Source organism: Aquarana catesbeiana, linkage group LG08, assembly GCF_042186555.1.
Source record: "Aquarana catesbeiana isolate 2022-GZ linkage group LG08, ASM4218655v1, whole genome shotgun sequence".
Taxonomy (NCBI): Eukaryota; Metazoa; Chordata; class Amphibia; order Anura; family Ranidae; genus Aquarana; species Aquarana catesbeiana.
The window spans coordinates 208,640,117-208,657,764 of NC_133331.1; the positions used below are offsets into that span (position 1 = coordinate 208,640,117).

The window sequence follows — 17,648 nt, forward strand, 5'->3', positions numbered from 1 at the left end:
CTCAAACCGTCCCGTTTTGAGACCATCCATCAGGACCCTCTGCGCCCCTTGCACCTGTCAACCAGCCTACCTACCTGTATATGCTGATATTTCTGGGTTGAGGCTCCTCACCTTTTGGACCCCAGAACGTACATAGGCACCCTACCCCTACCTGGGGGCGGTTCTTTTCAATACCATTTGGGATTCTTGATTCAAGCATAGTGTTAAATGGTCAGCCAGTGGATGTCACGTCCGTTGGGCCAAGCGTGGGGTCATGAAATTACCTTTCTTTTAATCATGTGGATATTTATGTGCAGTGTCAATGAATATAATATGTAAATTTCTCTTTGTGAACAATGATGAAGGAAAGATTTTCCGAAACATGTCTGGTTCAGGGAAACTAAGTCTAAGTCTAAGTCTAATGCTTGTTTAGCCCAGGGAAATTTACAGAGAAGAATACTTACCTTATTCCATGCTCCCCAGCAGCCATCACTTTCCCTCATTTCTTCTCTGTTCTCAGTGTGGGCAAGCACTTGACATCATTACATACAATACAAGATGAGTACCTTTACTGACCCAGTTGTCCAAAGCATGTCTCTTTTGCATTAAAAATCCTGCCAGTCTGCCCATTTTCATTTTGGAACCTTTAAGTACTCGCTAGCAATACCTTTTGAAAAGTATAATATAATGTTCAAATTAAATAGATGGTATAATTTCCTTTCATAGGAATTCCGGGTCAGAAAGGTGTTAAAGGAGCTGATGTTGGACTAGCAGGTAAACTTACTAACTTTTAAAGTGTATATAAACCCTAACAATGAACTTCCCCTATTCTCTATTCTCTCTTTTGGTCTGTTAGATATATAATTTGAAGTGTTTTGTTACTATATGACTAGTTGAAAAAAAAAAAAAAAAAGATAATCCTGGTAGAAATCTAGTTAGCTAATGACTTTCCGAGCTCAATCTATCTCTATGGACTACAGATAAGCTCCAGACTATGTTATGGAGATGAGCAAAGTGTATGTGTGTGTGTGTGTGTGTGTAGGGGGGGGTATTTTTTAACCCTGTATTAGGGTGACTGCTCCTCCTCCATAGAGACAGTGCAGTAAGGGTTGTCACCCTTAGACATTGAGGGGTTAATTTACTAAAGGCAAATAGACTGTGCACAAGAGTAGTTATACTCAGCAAGGGCATTTGCTCCAGAGCTTAGTAAATGAGTTTCATTTGCAAATACTTTGCAAATACCCAATCACACACAAGGAAGATAACAAAAATACAGAATGTTATGATGATTGGGTGATGGAAGACAGTAGAGCTCCCCCTCATTTACTAAGCTCTGGAACAAATTCCCTTGCAGCGTGCAACTGCATTTGCAAAGTGCACAGTCTATTTGCCTTTAGTAAATCAACCCTTAAGGATTGATGCAACAAAATGATCACTGTACGAATGTGACAAGCATCTACACAATCAAAATGGAAAAAAACAAATAACCCTATATTTTCTCTAATATGTGCAGTTCCTATATCCTCAGTGCCATCTAGTGGCCATAATGCTTTTTCCCTGACTGAGGTATTTTGGGAATCTGTTCATGGGAATGATTGTCACATGTGTACAGCAAATGTTATATACCTAGACCCCTAAATGTGTTACTGGCATGATCACTAGGCATAGGTGTGCGCAGCCTATTGCATTAGGGTGTGCACCCCAAAGCTCAGACACACGTCTTTCTCTGCAGCCTCAGTTGCACGGGACAGTGAATGAATGGGAAGTGCTCTGTGCGGAGTACTTCCTGGTTATTCACAAACGGTAGCATAGTAAACACATTGTACTATGCTTCAGTTATGAATGGACACAGTGAGCGAGTGTACTCACTGTGTTCATTTAGAAAAGGAAGGGGCTGGTATGTTACATATTTACTAACCCCTTCCCCTGCTCTCCATCCTGAAACATACCCTGCAGCAGCCTGGGGGAAAGGAGAGGAAGGAAGGCAGCAGCACTATGGGGTGGGGGGGCCAATAAGGTCGGGAAAGACCAGGCAGTAGGGGGAATTGGCACCGCACATAGTTATTAGGGTGTGCCCAGGCACACCTGGCACAACCCCTGCGCACGCCTATGTCACTAGGGTAAAATAAAGAAAAGAAGACGAAAAAAGAAAAAGAATGCCTCTAACACATCTAAGGACTGGTTTGCTGGAATATTCAATTTTTATTCTTGGGTTTAGAAGTACTGTACTTCATATAAAATACTAACTTGGTATGCCTGGTAAACATAACATACAAAGTTAAACTATAATAAACATAATATAATATATAATATAATAAGCAAATTTTTTAATTAATATTTTTTTTAATCAAAACACACCTTTTGATATAAATACATTGAAAGTACTTAATGTACTGCATGTATAGCCCAAACTTTTTTTTTTTAGTTTTGGATAGAGAAGGAAAAGATTACAAACCCTTTCAGGCTGTCTGTGTCCCTGCTAGGTAGATTGACCCTGGTGACCTCTATTGCTGAGGAATGAAGGAGAGAGCATACCGCTCTAGGTGAGTAGGATCAGCCTAATAGATTCCACACATGGGTGCCATAGTGGGCTCACTTCCGTTATGTAATTCAAACAAGAATGGCTGCACACCACAGCTAGTAGTTAAACAATTTATTGTGCCATCTTCAAGTATATGGTATACTCTTCAAGTATAAAAACTACACCAGGACACAAAAGAAGCTGTTTCTAGTTGATACATTTTACACAAACTTATTATTTATTTATGTTACTTATATAGCGCCATCAATTTACACAGCGCTTTACATATACTTTGTACATTCACATAAGTCCCTACCCTCAAGGAGCTTACAATCTAAGGTCCCTAACTCACATTCATACATACTAGTGACAATTTAGACAGGATCCAATTAACCTACCAGCATGTCTTTGGAGTGTGGGAGGAATCTGGAGTACTCTGAGGAAACCCACGCAGGCACAGGGAGAACATGCAAACTCCAGGCAGGTAGTGTTGAGTATATAAACTGAATACAATCCTTATATAAAGGTTAGGGATGAGCTTCGAGTTCGAGTCGAACTCATGTTCGACTCGAACATTGGCTGTTCGCAAGTTCACCGAACAGCGAACAATTTGGGGTGTTCGCGGCAAATTCGAATGCCGCGGAACACCCTTTAAAAGTCTATGGGAGAAATCAAAAGTGCTAATTTTAAAGGCTAATATGCAAGTTATTGTCATAAAAAGTGTTTGGGGACCTGGGTCCTGCCCCAGGGGACATGGATCAATGCAAAAAAAAGTTTTAAAAACGGCTGTTTTTTCAGGAGCAGTGATTTTAATAATACTTAAAGTCAATCAATAAAAGTGTAATATCCCTTTAAATTTCGTACCTGGGGGGTGTCTATAGTGTGCCTGTAAAGGGGCGCATGTTTCCTGTGTTTAGAACAGTCTGACAGCAAAATGACATTTTGAAGGAAAAAACTCATTTAAAACTACCCGCGGCTATTGCATTGCCGACAATACACATAGAAGTTCATTGATAAAAACGGCATGGGAATTCCCCAAAGGGGAACCCCGAACCAAAATTAAAAAAAAAAAATGACGTGGGGGTCCCCCTAAATTCCATACCAGGCCCTTCAGGTCTGGTATGGATATTAAGGGGAACCCCGGCCAAAATTAAAAAAAAAAAATGACGTGGGGTTCCCCCTAAATTCCATACCAGACCCTTCAGGTCTGGTATGGATTTTAAGGGGAACCCCGCGCCAAAAAAAAAAAAAAAAACGGCGTGGGGTCCCCCCAAAAATCCATACCAGACCCTTATCCGAGCACGCAACCTGGCAGGCCGCAGGAAAAGAGGGGGGGACAAGAGTGCGGCCCCCCCTCCCTCCTGAACCGTACCAGGCCACATGCCCTCAACATTGGGAGGGTGCTTTGGGGTAGCCCCCCAAAACACCTTGTCCCCATGTTGATGAGGACAAGGGCCTCATCCCCACAACCCTGGCCGGTGGTTGTGGGGGTCTGCGGGCGGGGGGCTTATCGGAATCTGGAAGCCCCCTTTAACAAGGTGACCCCCAGATCCCGCCCCCCCCCCTGTGTGAAATGGTAAGGGGGTACATAAGTACCCCTACCATTTCACGAAAAAAGTGTCAAAAATGTTAAAAATGACAAGAGACAGTTTTTGACAATTCCTTTATTTAAATGCTTCTTCTTTCTTCTATCTTGCTTCATCTTCTGGTTCTTCTGGCTCTTCTGGTTCTTCTGGTTCTTCCTCCGGCGTTCTCGTCCAGCATCTCCTCCGCGGCGTCTTCTGTCTTCTTCTCCTCGGGCCGCTCCGCACCCATGGCATGGGAGGGAGGCTCCCGCTCTTCTCTTCTTCTTTTCTTCTTTTCTTCTTTTCTTCTCTTCTTCTCTTCTTCTTCATTTTCTTCTCCGGGCCGCTCCGCAATCCATGCTGACATGGAGGGAGGCTCCCGCTGTGTGACGAAGCTCCTCGTCTGACAGTTCTTAAATAACGGGGGGGGCGGGGCCAACCCGGTGACCCCGCCCCCCTCTGACGCACGGTGACTTGACGGGACTTCCCTGTGGCATTCCCCGTGACGTCACAGGGAAGTCCCGTCAAGTCACCGTGCGTCAGAGGGGGGCGGGGTCACCGGGTGGCCCCGCCCCCCCCGTTATTTAAGAACTGTCAGACGAGGAGCGCCGTCACACAGCGGGAGCCTCCCTCCATGTCAGCATGGATTGCGGAGCGGCCCGGAGAAAAAAATAAAGAAGAAGAGAAGAAGAGAAGAAGAGAAGAAAAGAAGAAAAGAAGAAAAGAAGAAGAGAAGAAGAGAAGAGCGGGAGCCTCCCCCCCATGCCATGGGTGCGGAGCGGCCCGAGGAGAAGAAGACAGAAGACGCCGCGGAGGAGATGCTGGACGAGAACGCCGGAGGAAGAACCAGAAGAACCAGAAGAGCCAGAAGAACCAGAAGATGAAGCAAGATAGAAGAAAGAAGAAGCATTTAAATAAAGGAATTGTCAAAAACTGTCTCTTGTCATTTTTAACATTTTTGACACTTTTTTCGTGAAATGGTAGGGGTACTTATGTACCCCCTTACCATTTCACACAGGGGGGGGGCCGGGATCTGGGGGTCACCTTGTTAAAGGGGGCTTCCAGATTCCGATAAGCCCCCCGCCCGCAGACCCCCACAACCACCGGCCAGGGTTGTGGGGATGAGGCCCTTGTCCTCATCAACATGGGGACAAGGTGTTTTGGGGGGCTACCCCAAAGCACCCTCCCAATGTTGAGGGCATGTGGCCTGGTACGGTTCAGGAGGGAGGGGGGGCCGCACTCTTGTCCCCCCCTCTTTTCCTGCGGCCTGCCAGGTTGCGTGCTCGGATAAGGGTCTGGTATGGATTTTTGGGGGGACCCCACGCCGTTTTTTTTTTTTTTTTTTGGCGCGGGGTTCCCCTTAAAATCCATACCAGACCTGAAGGGTCTGGTATGGAATTTAGGGGGAACCCCACGTCATTTTTTTTTTTTAATTTTGGCCGGGGTTCCCCTTAATATCCATACCAGACCTGAAGGGCCTGGTATGGAATTTAGGGGGACCCCCACGTCATTTTTTTTTTTTAAGTTTGGTTCGGGGTTCCCCTTTGGGGAATTCCCATGCCGTTTTTATCAATGAACTTCTATGTGTATTGTCGGCAATGCAATAGCCGCGAGTAGTTTTAAATGAGTTTTTTCCTTCAAAATGTCATTTTGCTGTCAGACTGTTCTAAACACAGGAAACATGCGCCCCTTTACAGGCACACTATAGACACCCCCCAGGTACGAAATTTAAAGGGATATTACACTTTTATTGTTTGACTTTAAGCATTATTAAAATCACTGCTCCTGAAAAAACGGCCGTTTTTAAAACTTTTTTTTGCATCGATCCATGTCCCCTGGGGCAGGACCCAGGTCCCCAAACACTTTTTATGACAATAACTTGCATATAAGCCTTGAAAATTAGCACTTTTGATTATTCATGTTCGTGTCCCATAGACTTTAACGGTGTTCGCATGTTCGAACGAACTTTTTTCCTGTTCGCATGTTCTGGTGCGAACCGAACAGGGGGGTGTTCGGCTCATCCCTAATAAAGGTATCCCATAAAGTGCAACATGAAAAAAAACAATATATGTATGTGGTTATAAATATAGGATCAAAGTGCAAAATCATGCGTCCATATTCAAAAGGTTCAATTCATTAATAGCAAAATAAAACGTAAAGTGCAGAAAAGTAGTGTCCACAAAAAACGGTGTTCCTCATGCTCCTCCTTATTGGTGTTCACAATTCAGCATGCTTCAGTGCTCTCCTGTGACCCCCCACTTGTGCTTGCGCTCACCTCTAAGCGTGTGACACGGTAATTAAACGGTGTCTAAACATGCATTGGAGCCACTCCTTGGGCTCATACAGGGTATGCTGGTATAAACTCCACCTCTCACAGATGTCATCAGATAGTTTCACATATAAGGAAGAAAAAGCTCCATAGTGTGATACAGTAGGGATTTATTGAAATATATAAAAAATTCCCTCCAGAAGGGTACTCACAATATGCAGGTGCGTGAGTGCACCAATCTTTCCAGAGTGTATATTTGTAAAACAAGCGTTTGTATGGCATGCGGTGTGTCATTCCTCATCTACTGTTGCTGACAGCTCCGTCCTACCCCTCCCCGACGCGTATTCGGCACAGGGATCACGTGCCTTCCTCTGGGAGATCCCCCAGAGGAAGGCACCTGATCCCTGTGCCGAATACGCGTCGGGGAGGGGTAGGATGGAGCTGTCAGCAACAGAGGAAGGCACAATAAACAATAAAATCTTTATTTCTAAAGGGCTTAAAGAGGTTGTAAAGGTTAATGCATAGAATGCATTAACCTCCCTGGCGGTATTCCCGAGTGTGGCTCGGGGTTAAAATTCAGTACCATTAGCGGTAACCCCGAGCCACACTCGGGATCGCATTGCAGGATCCTGGGGCGGCTTTACTTACCTTGTCCCCGGGATCCTGCGATGTCACCCGCAGTGTCCGAGGACTCCATCCTCCTCCGAAGCCTCTCCGTGCCAGGCTCTGTTCCCTGCGAGCGGCGCGATGCACGGGGGCGGAGCCTGGCGGCAAATTAAAAAAAAAGTAAAAATCATAACACATACAGTACTGTAATCTTACAGATTACAGTACTGTATGAAATGATTTCACATCCCTTTTGTCCCCAGTGCTTTGGCCCATGCCCTGCATGCAGTTTTATATGATATATACTGTTCTTTCTGCCTGGAAACTGGAGATTGTCCATAGCAACCAAAAAGTGTCCCTTTACGTCAAAAGTGGCTTTAGACCAGCTAGAAAACAGTGATAGTAAATTAGAACACTTGCAGAATTGAGCGATAGTGAATTGTGGGGAAATTTATTTTATTACTATTTTTTTTTTTTTTTTTTTAATTATTTATTTTTATTTATTATATTATAATTTATGTTTTTGTGTTTCAAACTTTATCATACCTGGGATATCTACTAGACTCTGGTTTGGACAGATTTAAGTGTGTTATTGTTAAGATTTACAGACCTACAATATAAAACGCCAAATTTCCATGCAAAATAATTGTACCGCTTTCAGCACCTAAAATCCGAAATAATCATACCGCCAGGTAGGTTAAGGTGAAAAAACATCCTACAATACCGCCCCCCCCCACAGCCCCCCGTTTTACTTACCTGGCCGTTACTTACCTTTAGCCTGGCCGTTGATTGGTTACAGTGGATGGATTAAAAGCAGCGCAGCCATTGGCTGCTGTCAATCACATCCAATGACGCGGAGCGCCGGGGGCGGGGCCGAGTGATACAGTGAGCGGCTATGACCGCCAGCTGTATCACGGGAGCTCGCATGAAGGTGTTGAATCCTTGCGGGGAGGAGCCGAGACAGCCCCCGAGGGACCCCAGAAGAGCAGGTTTGGGGCCACTCTGTGCAAAACGAGCTGCACAGTGGAGGTAAGTATAACATGTTTGTCATTAAAAAAAAAAAAAAAAATTATCTTTAGTGGTCCTTTAAGGTTTTTACCTTCATGCATTCTATGTACTGCTGTGTGAAGGTAAAAAAAAGTTTGTGTTCAGCAGCCCCCCCCCAATACTTACCTGAGCTCCATCGTGATCCAGCGATGTGCAGTCCGGGGACTCTTCCTTCTCATTATCTAAGACAGCAGTGGAAGCCAATGGTTTTCAATCACAGCCAGTGAGCCAAGGAGAAGAGAGGGGAACGCAGGGCCGAGTCACGGCTCTGTGTCTTAATGGATATACAGAGCAGCGGCTCAAAGCGAGCCTGCTTGGGTGTCCCCCACAGCAAGCTGTTTGCTCTGATGGCACTTGGCAGAAGGGATATCTTAATATCACTTTAAGATTTAAATGATAATCAAGGTAGAAGCGATATTAAACTGCCATAAAAATTCAGGTTTAAGTCATAATGTACTAGTATGCACCGCATACTAGCACATTATGACAGACTTACCTGGACATAGTGCCCTCCAGCTCAGCACTGTCATAGCTCCCTGCGCATTTCCATCTTCACCCAGTCTTCCTTCCAGATATGCGGACCTCGGCTCTGTGCATTTGCCTGAGCCGCAATGACATCACATGCCGCATGCGCAGGAGCTCAGGCTCTGGCACAAAGCCCTGAAGACCAGGTGAGTCACTGTGGAATGAAGAGTGCTGGCAGTTAACCAACAGCTGAGCACAGAGCTCTGAGAAAGAAGGGCTGAGCCCAGCCCTGATACATGCTTTGTAAATATCTCCTAAACAGTGCAAGTTTAGGAGATATTCACTGTACCTACAGGTAAGCCTTATTTTAGGCTTATCTGTAGGTACAAGTTAAAAAGTGGACTTTACTTTCACTTTAACTGGCTGTTTTTGTACAAATACTCTAAGCATTTCATAATAAAAACATTAAAAATATACATTAACCCTCTGCAGAGTAATTTCAAATGTATATTTCCACTTATTTTAGAGCTTGCAAATATGCAAAAGAAGTTATCATTTTTTGAAGAACAGCTGAGAATCATGCAGTCTAGTTTGGCCCTTCAGAAAAAAGGTTGGTCATTATCAATAAATATTGGTTATTTCAAACTCTATCACCAGATTGCTTGCTCAGTATTTCTGCTATGTATTATATTAGATAATTAGATGTGCATTACTCATAAAAGCTTATGTACACCAAGGTTCAGTGTTGAACTACATAGCAAATGTGTTTTTTTCATTGATAAATGTAAATTTGTATCTTGGATATGTGTGGACAGGGTGCAGCGTGGTATGGCAGTGGCAAAGAGAGCACAAAGGCCAAATGACGAAGACTGTGTATATTTTAGAACGTTTAAACAGGTTACAACAAGGCCCAGTGGTAAACACAACCTTTCAGGGTAACTTACAGAGTCAGTGGCAGTGGTTCTGTAACTTGGAACAATGCAGACAGTGGGAATGCAGCCTGGCCCGTCCCACCCAACTGGGAAGCTTTCACGATAGAGATGCGTAGTCCCTGCACTTTCCCTACTCCTCTGGACAGGGCAATAGGCAGCTTAAGCAGTCCCCTGAGGGCGCCAGAGGGGAGGGCAGTGAAATCCAAATCCAGAGCCCATAATGTGAACCCCAGAGCCGAGTCCAGAGTCAAAACAAGTTCCAGCACTTGGATCCAGTGACTTGCCCCGCAGGGGCGCGCTGGTGTGGGCATCAGTGACACTTGCCTTGCAGCTTGTGCGGGGTGTTTCGGGTCACACGCAGAAGCCGCATCTCTCCTTCTTCTCTTCCACTATAACACACTGACTGCACACAGTGCAGATGGGACTGATGCCCCCTTCTCCCTCCTCCTTAGCTTGGATGTTTTTTTCTATACAGTTGTAGCACACCCCCTAAGGAGTTGCAAGTAAACTTGGATCCCCACCCTCCACAGCCAGGCACACCAAATCTTCACAGGCACACTTGAGTCAGAGAACAGTCTGTAGGGTGGGAGATTATAGGATGCCCATTTGAATTCAGCTGCAAACTTCAGAGACACGTTTCCTATATACAGTCTCTTTATACAGCTCTATGTACAGCTCCACTTCTTCCTCTAGCACTCACTTGCTTGCAGACCCAAGCTGAAACATTGTGAATATCTGACAGTCACTCAATCAGACTAAACGCAATGGCCCATTACAGACAGGAACCCGATGCCCCTTAGTTGTGTAGCAGAATGTCAGTGTCCAGATTGCATCATCCCTGTGGCTACTGATTCCAGCACCACCTCTTCAGGGACTGCCAACCCACCTGGCTGCAGATGACCCTTTTACTAGTCCTCCAGACTTCTAACTGCTATCCCACAGTCCTCCAGACTGACACTCACCAGCCCACCCAGCTGACTTGGAGGGGATCTCCCAGACGTTCTGACCTGCTTGTGCTGTCCTCTGCTTGCTCATGTGCCTCCAGGAAAGGCTTTCTCAGAGTGTTTTGGCAGGATCCTTCCAGCACCCGAGCCCCAGGCCAGAAGTCACTCCTCCCCCAGACTAGGGGGCACTCTTAAGGGCCACTGACAGCCTTCTCAGCACCCCATCTCCATCTTCCACCCAACTACCCCTCTGACATGACTCATGCCTATTTATGAGGTGGCCTGCTCCCTGCCAGCCCTTCACTGGGGATTGGCTGAGGCCCTCATAAATATTCCAAGCAGCCCCTCCAACCACCACCCACTATGTCTAGAATATTCTCCAATGTCCCAGAGAACAGGGGCAGGCACCAGAGAAGTTGCTGGGATAAGCCCTGAACTAAAGTAACCCTGACCCAGATTACACAGCTCAGGCTTAGCCCTGAGCTAACTATGTTTTGCCTACTCTATAGCCTCACACACACGCTTTGATTTGCAGATGACAGAACGTCCAATTTTTGTGGCATGCTAGTCTCATGTCGAAAGTGAAGAGGTTACTATTACTAACAATACGAGAATTTTCATTTTACAGAATGCAACATCAGAAGTGACATAATGTGTTGAATAATTTTGTATGTATTCTTTCGTTTCTGAGCATGCGTAGTCTTGCTCTTATGATTTTTTTCGTACGAAAACCATACTAATGAAACGAAAATCAGACGTTGAGTTCACATCCGACAAAAATTTTATAGTTTGCACATCCAGCTTTTGTCTGATGAAAAAGTGAAACCGGCTGTCGAAAGCACCATACTAACGGTAAGATTTGTGGACGATCAGTCATTGTAACACAATTGATGTCCGAAAATCAAAGCGTGTGTATGGGCCTTAACAGTAAACCTATTTACATCTATCACACATCTAAAGGGTGCTACACAGTATACACAGACAAGAGGAGGAGGAGGATGGACACTGTTCTGCATGTCTCGCTGATCTGAGATCTGTAATCAATATACAACATGAGACTTGCAGGGGAGGAGACACAGGGAAGGAGGGCAAGTTGTAGTGATTTGGGGGATGAAAGAGGATACTGTATGTGCTAGGGGGTACTTTGGAAGGGGAGAAGACTTATGCTGGGGGGGTAATTTTTTATATTTTTTTATATCCAACCCCTCTTCTAGCACAAGTCCTCTCCCCTCCCAAAGTACCCCCTAACACATACAGTATCCTCTTACACCCTCCAAAATCAGAGAGATGCTAACATTACTAGATATTCAGGGGGGTGCCTTAGGTGCCCACACTGGTGCCCCCCCCCCCCCAGGCAAGTTAATGGTACTAACTCTTTCATCACTGGTCTCCAGGACTCAGGACCAGTTCACACCACAAATCACACTGGAATGTCCTGTGCATTTTCCTTTGTGATTCACATGCCTTTCGGGTGATGTGCGATTTCAGCCTATTCATTTGAATGGGATGAAACTGTGCTGGTCCACACCAAGAGTTTGTGCATGTACTACATTACAAACTGCACAACAACCGGATTGCATGGTACTTCTGTACCATATCATCAGGTGCAGGCAAAAACACGGCATATGCAACCTACATTTGGGGAGTTGTTAGTTTAACACCCACTGCAGATTGCAACACAGGTTTCTCTCACAGCATTTTGGCGTGAACAGGCCCTAATGCCCTGTACACATGGTCGGACTTTGTTCGGACATTCCGACAAAAAAATCCTAGGATTTTTTCCGACGGATGTTGGCTCAAACTTGTCTTGCATACACACGGTCACACAAAGTTGTCGGAAAATCCGATCATACTGAACGCGGTGACGTAAAACATGTACGTCGGAACTATAAACCGGGCAGTGGCCAATAGCTTTCATCTCTTTAATTATTCTGAGCATGCGTGGCACTTTGTCCGTCGGATTTGTGTACACATGATCGGAATTTCCGACAACGGATTTTGTTGTCGGAAAATTTTATATCCTGCTCTCAAACTTTGTGTGTCGGAAAATCCGATGGAAAATGTGTGATGGAGCCTACACACGGTCGGAATTTCCGACAACAAGGTCCTATCACACATTTTCCGTCGGAAAATCCGACCGTGTGTACAGGGCATTAGTCTGGATTTGTGGAAATTTCATTTGTATCTCAGAAAGGTCCCACTAAAACCTGGACAGTTGGGAAGTATGAATTTGTATTAGAAAGAGAGGGGATTTGTGCTTGGAGGGAGGATTTGTACTGGAAAGGGGGATTTGGGTAGAAGAATTTGTGACAGAACTGGGGAGAGGACTTGCGCTGGCGTGGGGGATTTAGGGAAAGGAGGATTTATGCTGGGAAGGATGGGGGAAGGATTTGACCCAGGATGGGGGGGCGGGGAGGTTGTGCTGGAAGGAAGGACCTGGGTGAGAGGATTTTTGCTGAGAGTGACATGGGGTGGGGGGTGGATTTGTCCTGGGGGAATTTGAAGAAACATCTTTCACGCTGCACCCTATCACAAATGCAATGTGAAGGAGGTCCCAGCGTGGCTGTAGACAGTGGGTGAGGGGGATGGCAGGAGGATAGTGGGGAGGAACACCAAAATGCACCTTCACCTATATAGACTAAAATTCTTGCACCGGCCCTGCCTCAGGATCTTCTCCCTGTCACTAAGTGCTGTCCATAACAGATGAGGAACCTGTCCTTACACTGACCACTCACAGAATGTGCACCAAATCAGGAGGCCAGGGCCTTAAATAAGCTCTGCCCTCATCCAAGATAACCGCAGAGGTCACGATGGGCACAAGTGTCCGAACGGACAACTGTTCCCCTGGTGACTACAGGAAATTATAGAGAAACCAAGTTCCTTACAACTTCCTTTCCCTCCATTGCCACTTTGTTAGAGCCCACCTACAGCAGGGAGTGTGGACTGCACCTGCCAACATATGGACTTTACTTAGTATATGGTTTTAGGGTTGAAAAATTATAAATAAGGTTAATTTTCATGATTTTCTCTTAGACATGTCCTTGTTCTTCTATGCATGCGATTATGAAGGCTGGCAAGCTTTGATATTTCACCATAGTCACAGCAGATTGAAGCGTGTACCATATTTCTTTGGAACATATATCATTTTTCTAGTATTTCAAAAATCAATTCAATGAGTTTGGAGAAAGAAATGCCATCATATATCTAAGCTGTTCAGTTATTATTTTGCACTTTTGTGCATAAATATTCATGTTCCTTTTTGGCTTTTTTTCAGCTTTGCTATTTGCTAGAGGATCAAGCTCTGGTAATAAAATATTTGTCACAAGTGGAAAGGTGGTGACGTATGATGAGTCAATTGCGATATGTACTAAAGCTGGTTTTCAGCTTGCTACACCATTAAATCCTGAGGAAAACAAAGCTGTTTCAGACATTGCCCAGTATTACAAAACCTTTGTATTCCTGGGTGTTACTGATGAGAGAACAGAAGGCACTTTCAGGTATGCAAATAGAGACCCAATTAAATATTCCAACTGGAGTCCTGGGGAGCCTAATCAACAAGGTGAAGAGGATTGTGTGGAAATGCAATTGAATGGAAAGTGGAATGACAAAAATTGTGCAGAAACACGACTGAATATCTGTGAAATCTCCTAGTACTGTAACACTGTGCTTTAATAACATTATGCATTCTAAAAACAAATTGTATTGTGATGCATGGCTAATTCTTAAAAAACACACACACATATATATATATATTTGGACAGCTAATGTATTTTTACAAAAAATAAGAAATAACATATTTTTTTAAATTTAAAAAGCATTTTGCAGTTAGCCCAAAGCCTAAGGCTAGGTTTAGGTTCACAATAATTGCAGGTGTTTGCCAGTGTGGGACAACGTGTAAATCACACCTGTTTCTGCTTCCAAAACCACCTGCAGCCAAAATGCACTGCTCTATTACAGACGTGTGTAGGCGGGAATTAACACACCCAATCAGGGACACTGGAAACAGTCCTCGTTAGTGCCTCCCTATGCAGGCAGAGATTGTGGTCAAGTGAAAACAGCAATAAGCCGGTTCTCCTACATAGAAGCAAGGAAGCTACTGACACAGTTAACTTTTTGTGTGCAATAGCACTTCACATCAATTCACACTTTCCTAACTGTACTTTTTGTAACTGGCTTCTTCCACCCAGTGCAGCACTTCTGAAAGGATACCACAGAACCTGTACCCCGCTCCTCCAGCCCACACACCCCTCAGGTCACCTCACTCCTGGTGACCACTCAAGACCTTACACTAGCATCCAGTGACAAACTCTCTAAATAACTCGGCTACCTATTCCAAGGGAGGGGGTTACGTTCAGGAACCCTCTTGCTACTAGAGCTCACCGTCATCCCTGCCAAGTCACACTGTTCTTCCACTGGCTGGCAGTTATAGCACCCAACTCTCCTCTGTACTCATGGCAATAGCAAAATAGTCTTTTATTCTTCAGACTTCACTTTACTGAAAGTCGGTGCAGTTTACAGTCACATATAGCAACCAAGATGGAGCTGCTGCTGCTGCAGGAAGTAGAGTGAGGTAGCTGGGGTGATGAGGCAGCCTCAGAACAGGAGGCAGTAAGCAGCAACGTGTGGATCGATGGAGCACAGATGAGGACAGGAAGCAATGAAACAGGAAGTGATTTTCGGGGGTGGCAACATGTTTCAAATCCGACACCTCTTTTTCAAGTTTCCTGTCTTGAGGCTGCCTGGTCACCCCAGCTACCACACTCCACTCCTTGCTTCAGCAACTACATTTTGGGATTCTGGCTACCTCCTCCTCCCAGCTTCAGATGCGCCAACAACTGTAATATATGACATCATCCACACACTCTGTTTCCTGCTTCAAAATTGCTTAAGTCTCTCAGAAGTGCTGTCTTAAGTGTGCTGAATAGGATTCTTTAGTGGTTCCTAAAGACATAGAATTTATCCTGAGGATTTAGACCACACTGTACTTTCCTTCAATGTAGTTTGTCTCAGCCCAGGCTGCACTCATTACACCATATTGACAATTTTTACAATGTTGCAAAGAATACCCAGTCAAGTACAAGGAAAATGAATAAACACCATTTCTGCTTGCAAATGATTGGATGATGTAAGTTAGCAGAGGTTCTCTTTACAGTATTTATTAACCACTTGACCCCAGAAGGTTTTATCCCCTTCGAGATAAGGCCATTTTTTTGCTATTTTGCATTTTATTACTTTAACTGGCAAGCTAGTGATGAGCTTTGTAGTGGGTGTTGGGTTATAGGAAGAGTTCTGTATTGGGGAGGTGGGGGTGGGGGAGGAGCTTTGTAGTGGTGTTTCTATCAGTGACATCACTGATGCGGGGACGTTTTTTCTTCTCAGTGATACAGCCAATGCAGGGGCAGTTTTTCCTTTCAGTAGCATCACTGACGCAAGACATTTTTTCCTTCCAATGACACCATTGACTCAAGGAAATATTTTCCTTCCAGAGACACCACATACCCAGGGACATGTTCTCACCTCACTGCAGTGTAACACAAACATCAATACTATTTCATTGCATGTCACAATCAGTAGAAACATTTTGGTGTGCGCTACTGTTGGCCTCATCCCCTTCTCCACCAAATAGGGGGTTGAGGTGTCCAATAGGAGGGGGTTGTGGGGTGGTGGAGTTTCCCATTTTAACCCACGGCACTGGGTGACCTTGTCCCAACACTGCTTTGCTAATGCATGGAGTTTTGGACAAGCTGCGATACTGGTTGCTGACCCCACTTGTGGCCTGTCAGGCACTCTTGCCACGGAGGAGCCCTAACCCCAGTGTGGGACATAAGGTTAGTGGTGAGCCTGCTGTAGAGTTTGGTGTACCAGGACTTTGGACTAATAACTTGTTTGGCTGAAGAAAGCTTTTGTTTATCTGTTTTTCAAAAGAAACAAGCTGTTTGCTGTTATCAAACTGGCTGTCTGTCATTCCCGAGCTACCTCAGATCACGCTAGATAGCTTTGTGTGAAAAAAACAAATACCACTCACCGTTGTAGTTAAAGTGGGATTCCACCCAAAAAAACAAAAATACCTGAAAAATTCTAAAAAAAAAAAAACAAAAAAAATTTGGATAATTTTTTTTTTTTTACTTACCTCTAAATGCCTGTTGCTAGGTGGTCCCTCGTAGTCTGCCTCTTCCTTTGCCTGGGCTGGTGACATCACCTCCCCCTCGGCACAGGAAGGGCTCCGCTCTGCTCCCTCCCTCCTGTCAATCATCTGGGACTCATTACAGGTCCCAGGTGATTGAGCGGCCAATCACGGCGCGCAGCACCGCTCGCGCATGCGCAGTGGGTGCCAGGCTGTGAAGCCACAGCCCGTCGCCCACAGTTGAAATGCCGGCGCCGACGAGCGGAGGGGGGGGACAAGCGGGGCTTCGATCCCCCGCATCGCTGGACCCAGGGACAGGTAAGTGTCCAATTAAAAGTCAGCAGCTGCAGTATTTGTAGCTGCTGACTTTTAATTTTTTTTTTTAATGGACCGCCTGGGTGGAATTCCTCTTTAAACACTGTTATGTGTTCCCACATCCGCTTAAAGTTTATATCTACGAAAGTGCAGCTCAACTATTCTTGTTTCTTGTCTGGTAAAAAGCCTAGGCTTATGAGATCATGCACAGCTCTCTCTCTCACTCTCATGAAAGCTGCAGAGCTGGATGTGTGCGTGCCTCTGTGTGTCTGTGTAAATCCAGGAAGTGAACAGGCAGCAGCTTCAGCTGCCCACAGTTAAAATGGATGCAGCCAGACTCAGTGGATGGAGATTTCTGCAGTATATTTGGCAAGTACGCAATATATAAAATAATATGCAAAGTGGTTGGATGGAAGCTTCAGAATGGCAAAGATGTTTTTATTACAAATTATGTGAGCAGACTGCAGTTCCTCTTTAAAAACAATTGTCTTTAGTTCAGTTCAAAAGAATTAAATTCAATTCAACATGTTTATTATTTTAATTAAAAAATAATGCCTTTAATACTGTTTTAATTAATACAATTTTAGTTTAAAAATATTTAACATTGCATTTTGGAAATAAAAAATTAATGAATTAATTATCATTTTTTAGTGAAAAAATAAATATAAAAAATACACAGTATATATTTGTCATGAATGTGTCTTTTTCAAGAAAATCACTCATTTAAAATAAAAAAATATAACGTATTAACAACATTAATAATATATTTAAAAAATGTTGGCGTAATTAGGAAAATATTAAAATAATAAATGTAACTTATTTTTTAATGAAATTAAATAAATGGTATTGTATGTATTATAGCATAATACAAATATAAAAAA

General features: G+C 44.3%; 1 protein-coding gene across 1 annotated transcript in view; it reads left to right on the forward strand.

Annotated features, from left to right (window-relative positions):
• The window catches only part of LOC141106245 (uncharacterized), a gene marked incomplete in the record, with an annotated part of 282,774 nt that extends 265,326 nt beyond the window's left edge, over positions 1-17,448 (forward strand). Inside the window, 3 exon segments of the mRNA XM_073596862.1 lie at positions 706-753; positions 8,979-9,062; positions 13,603-17,448. Coding sequence (XP_073452963.1) covers positions 706-753; positions 8,979-9,062; positions 13,603-13,979 — 509 coding nt within the window.
• Between the last annotated feature and the right edge of the window lie 200 nt (positions 17,449-17,648).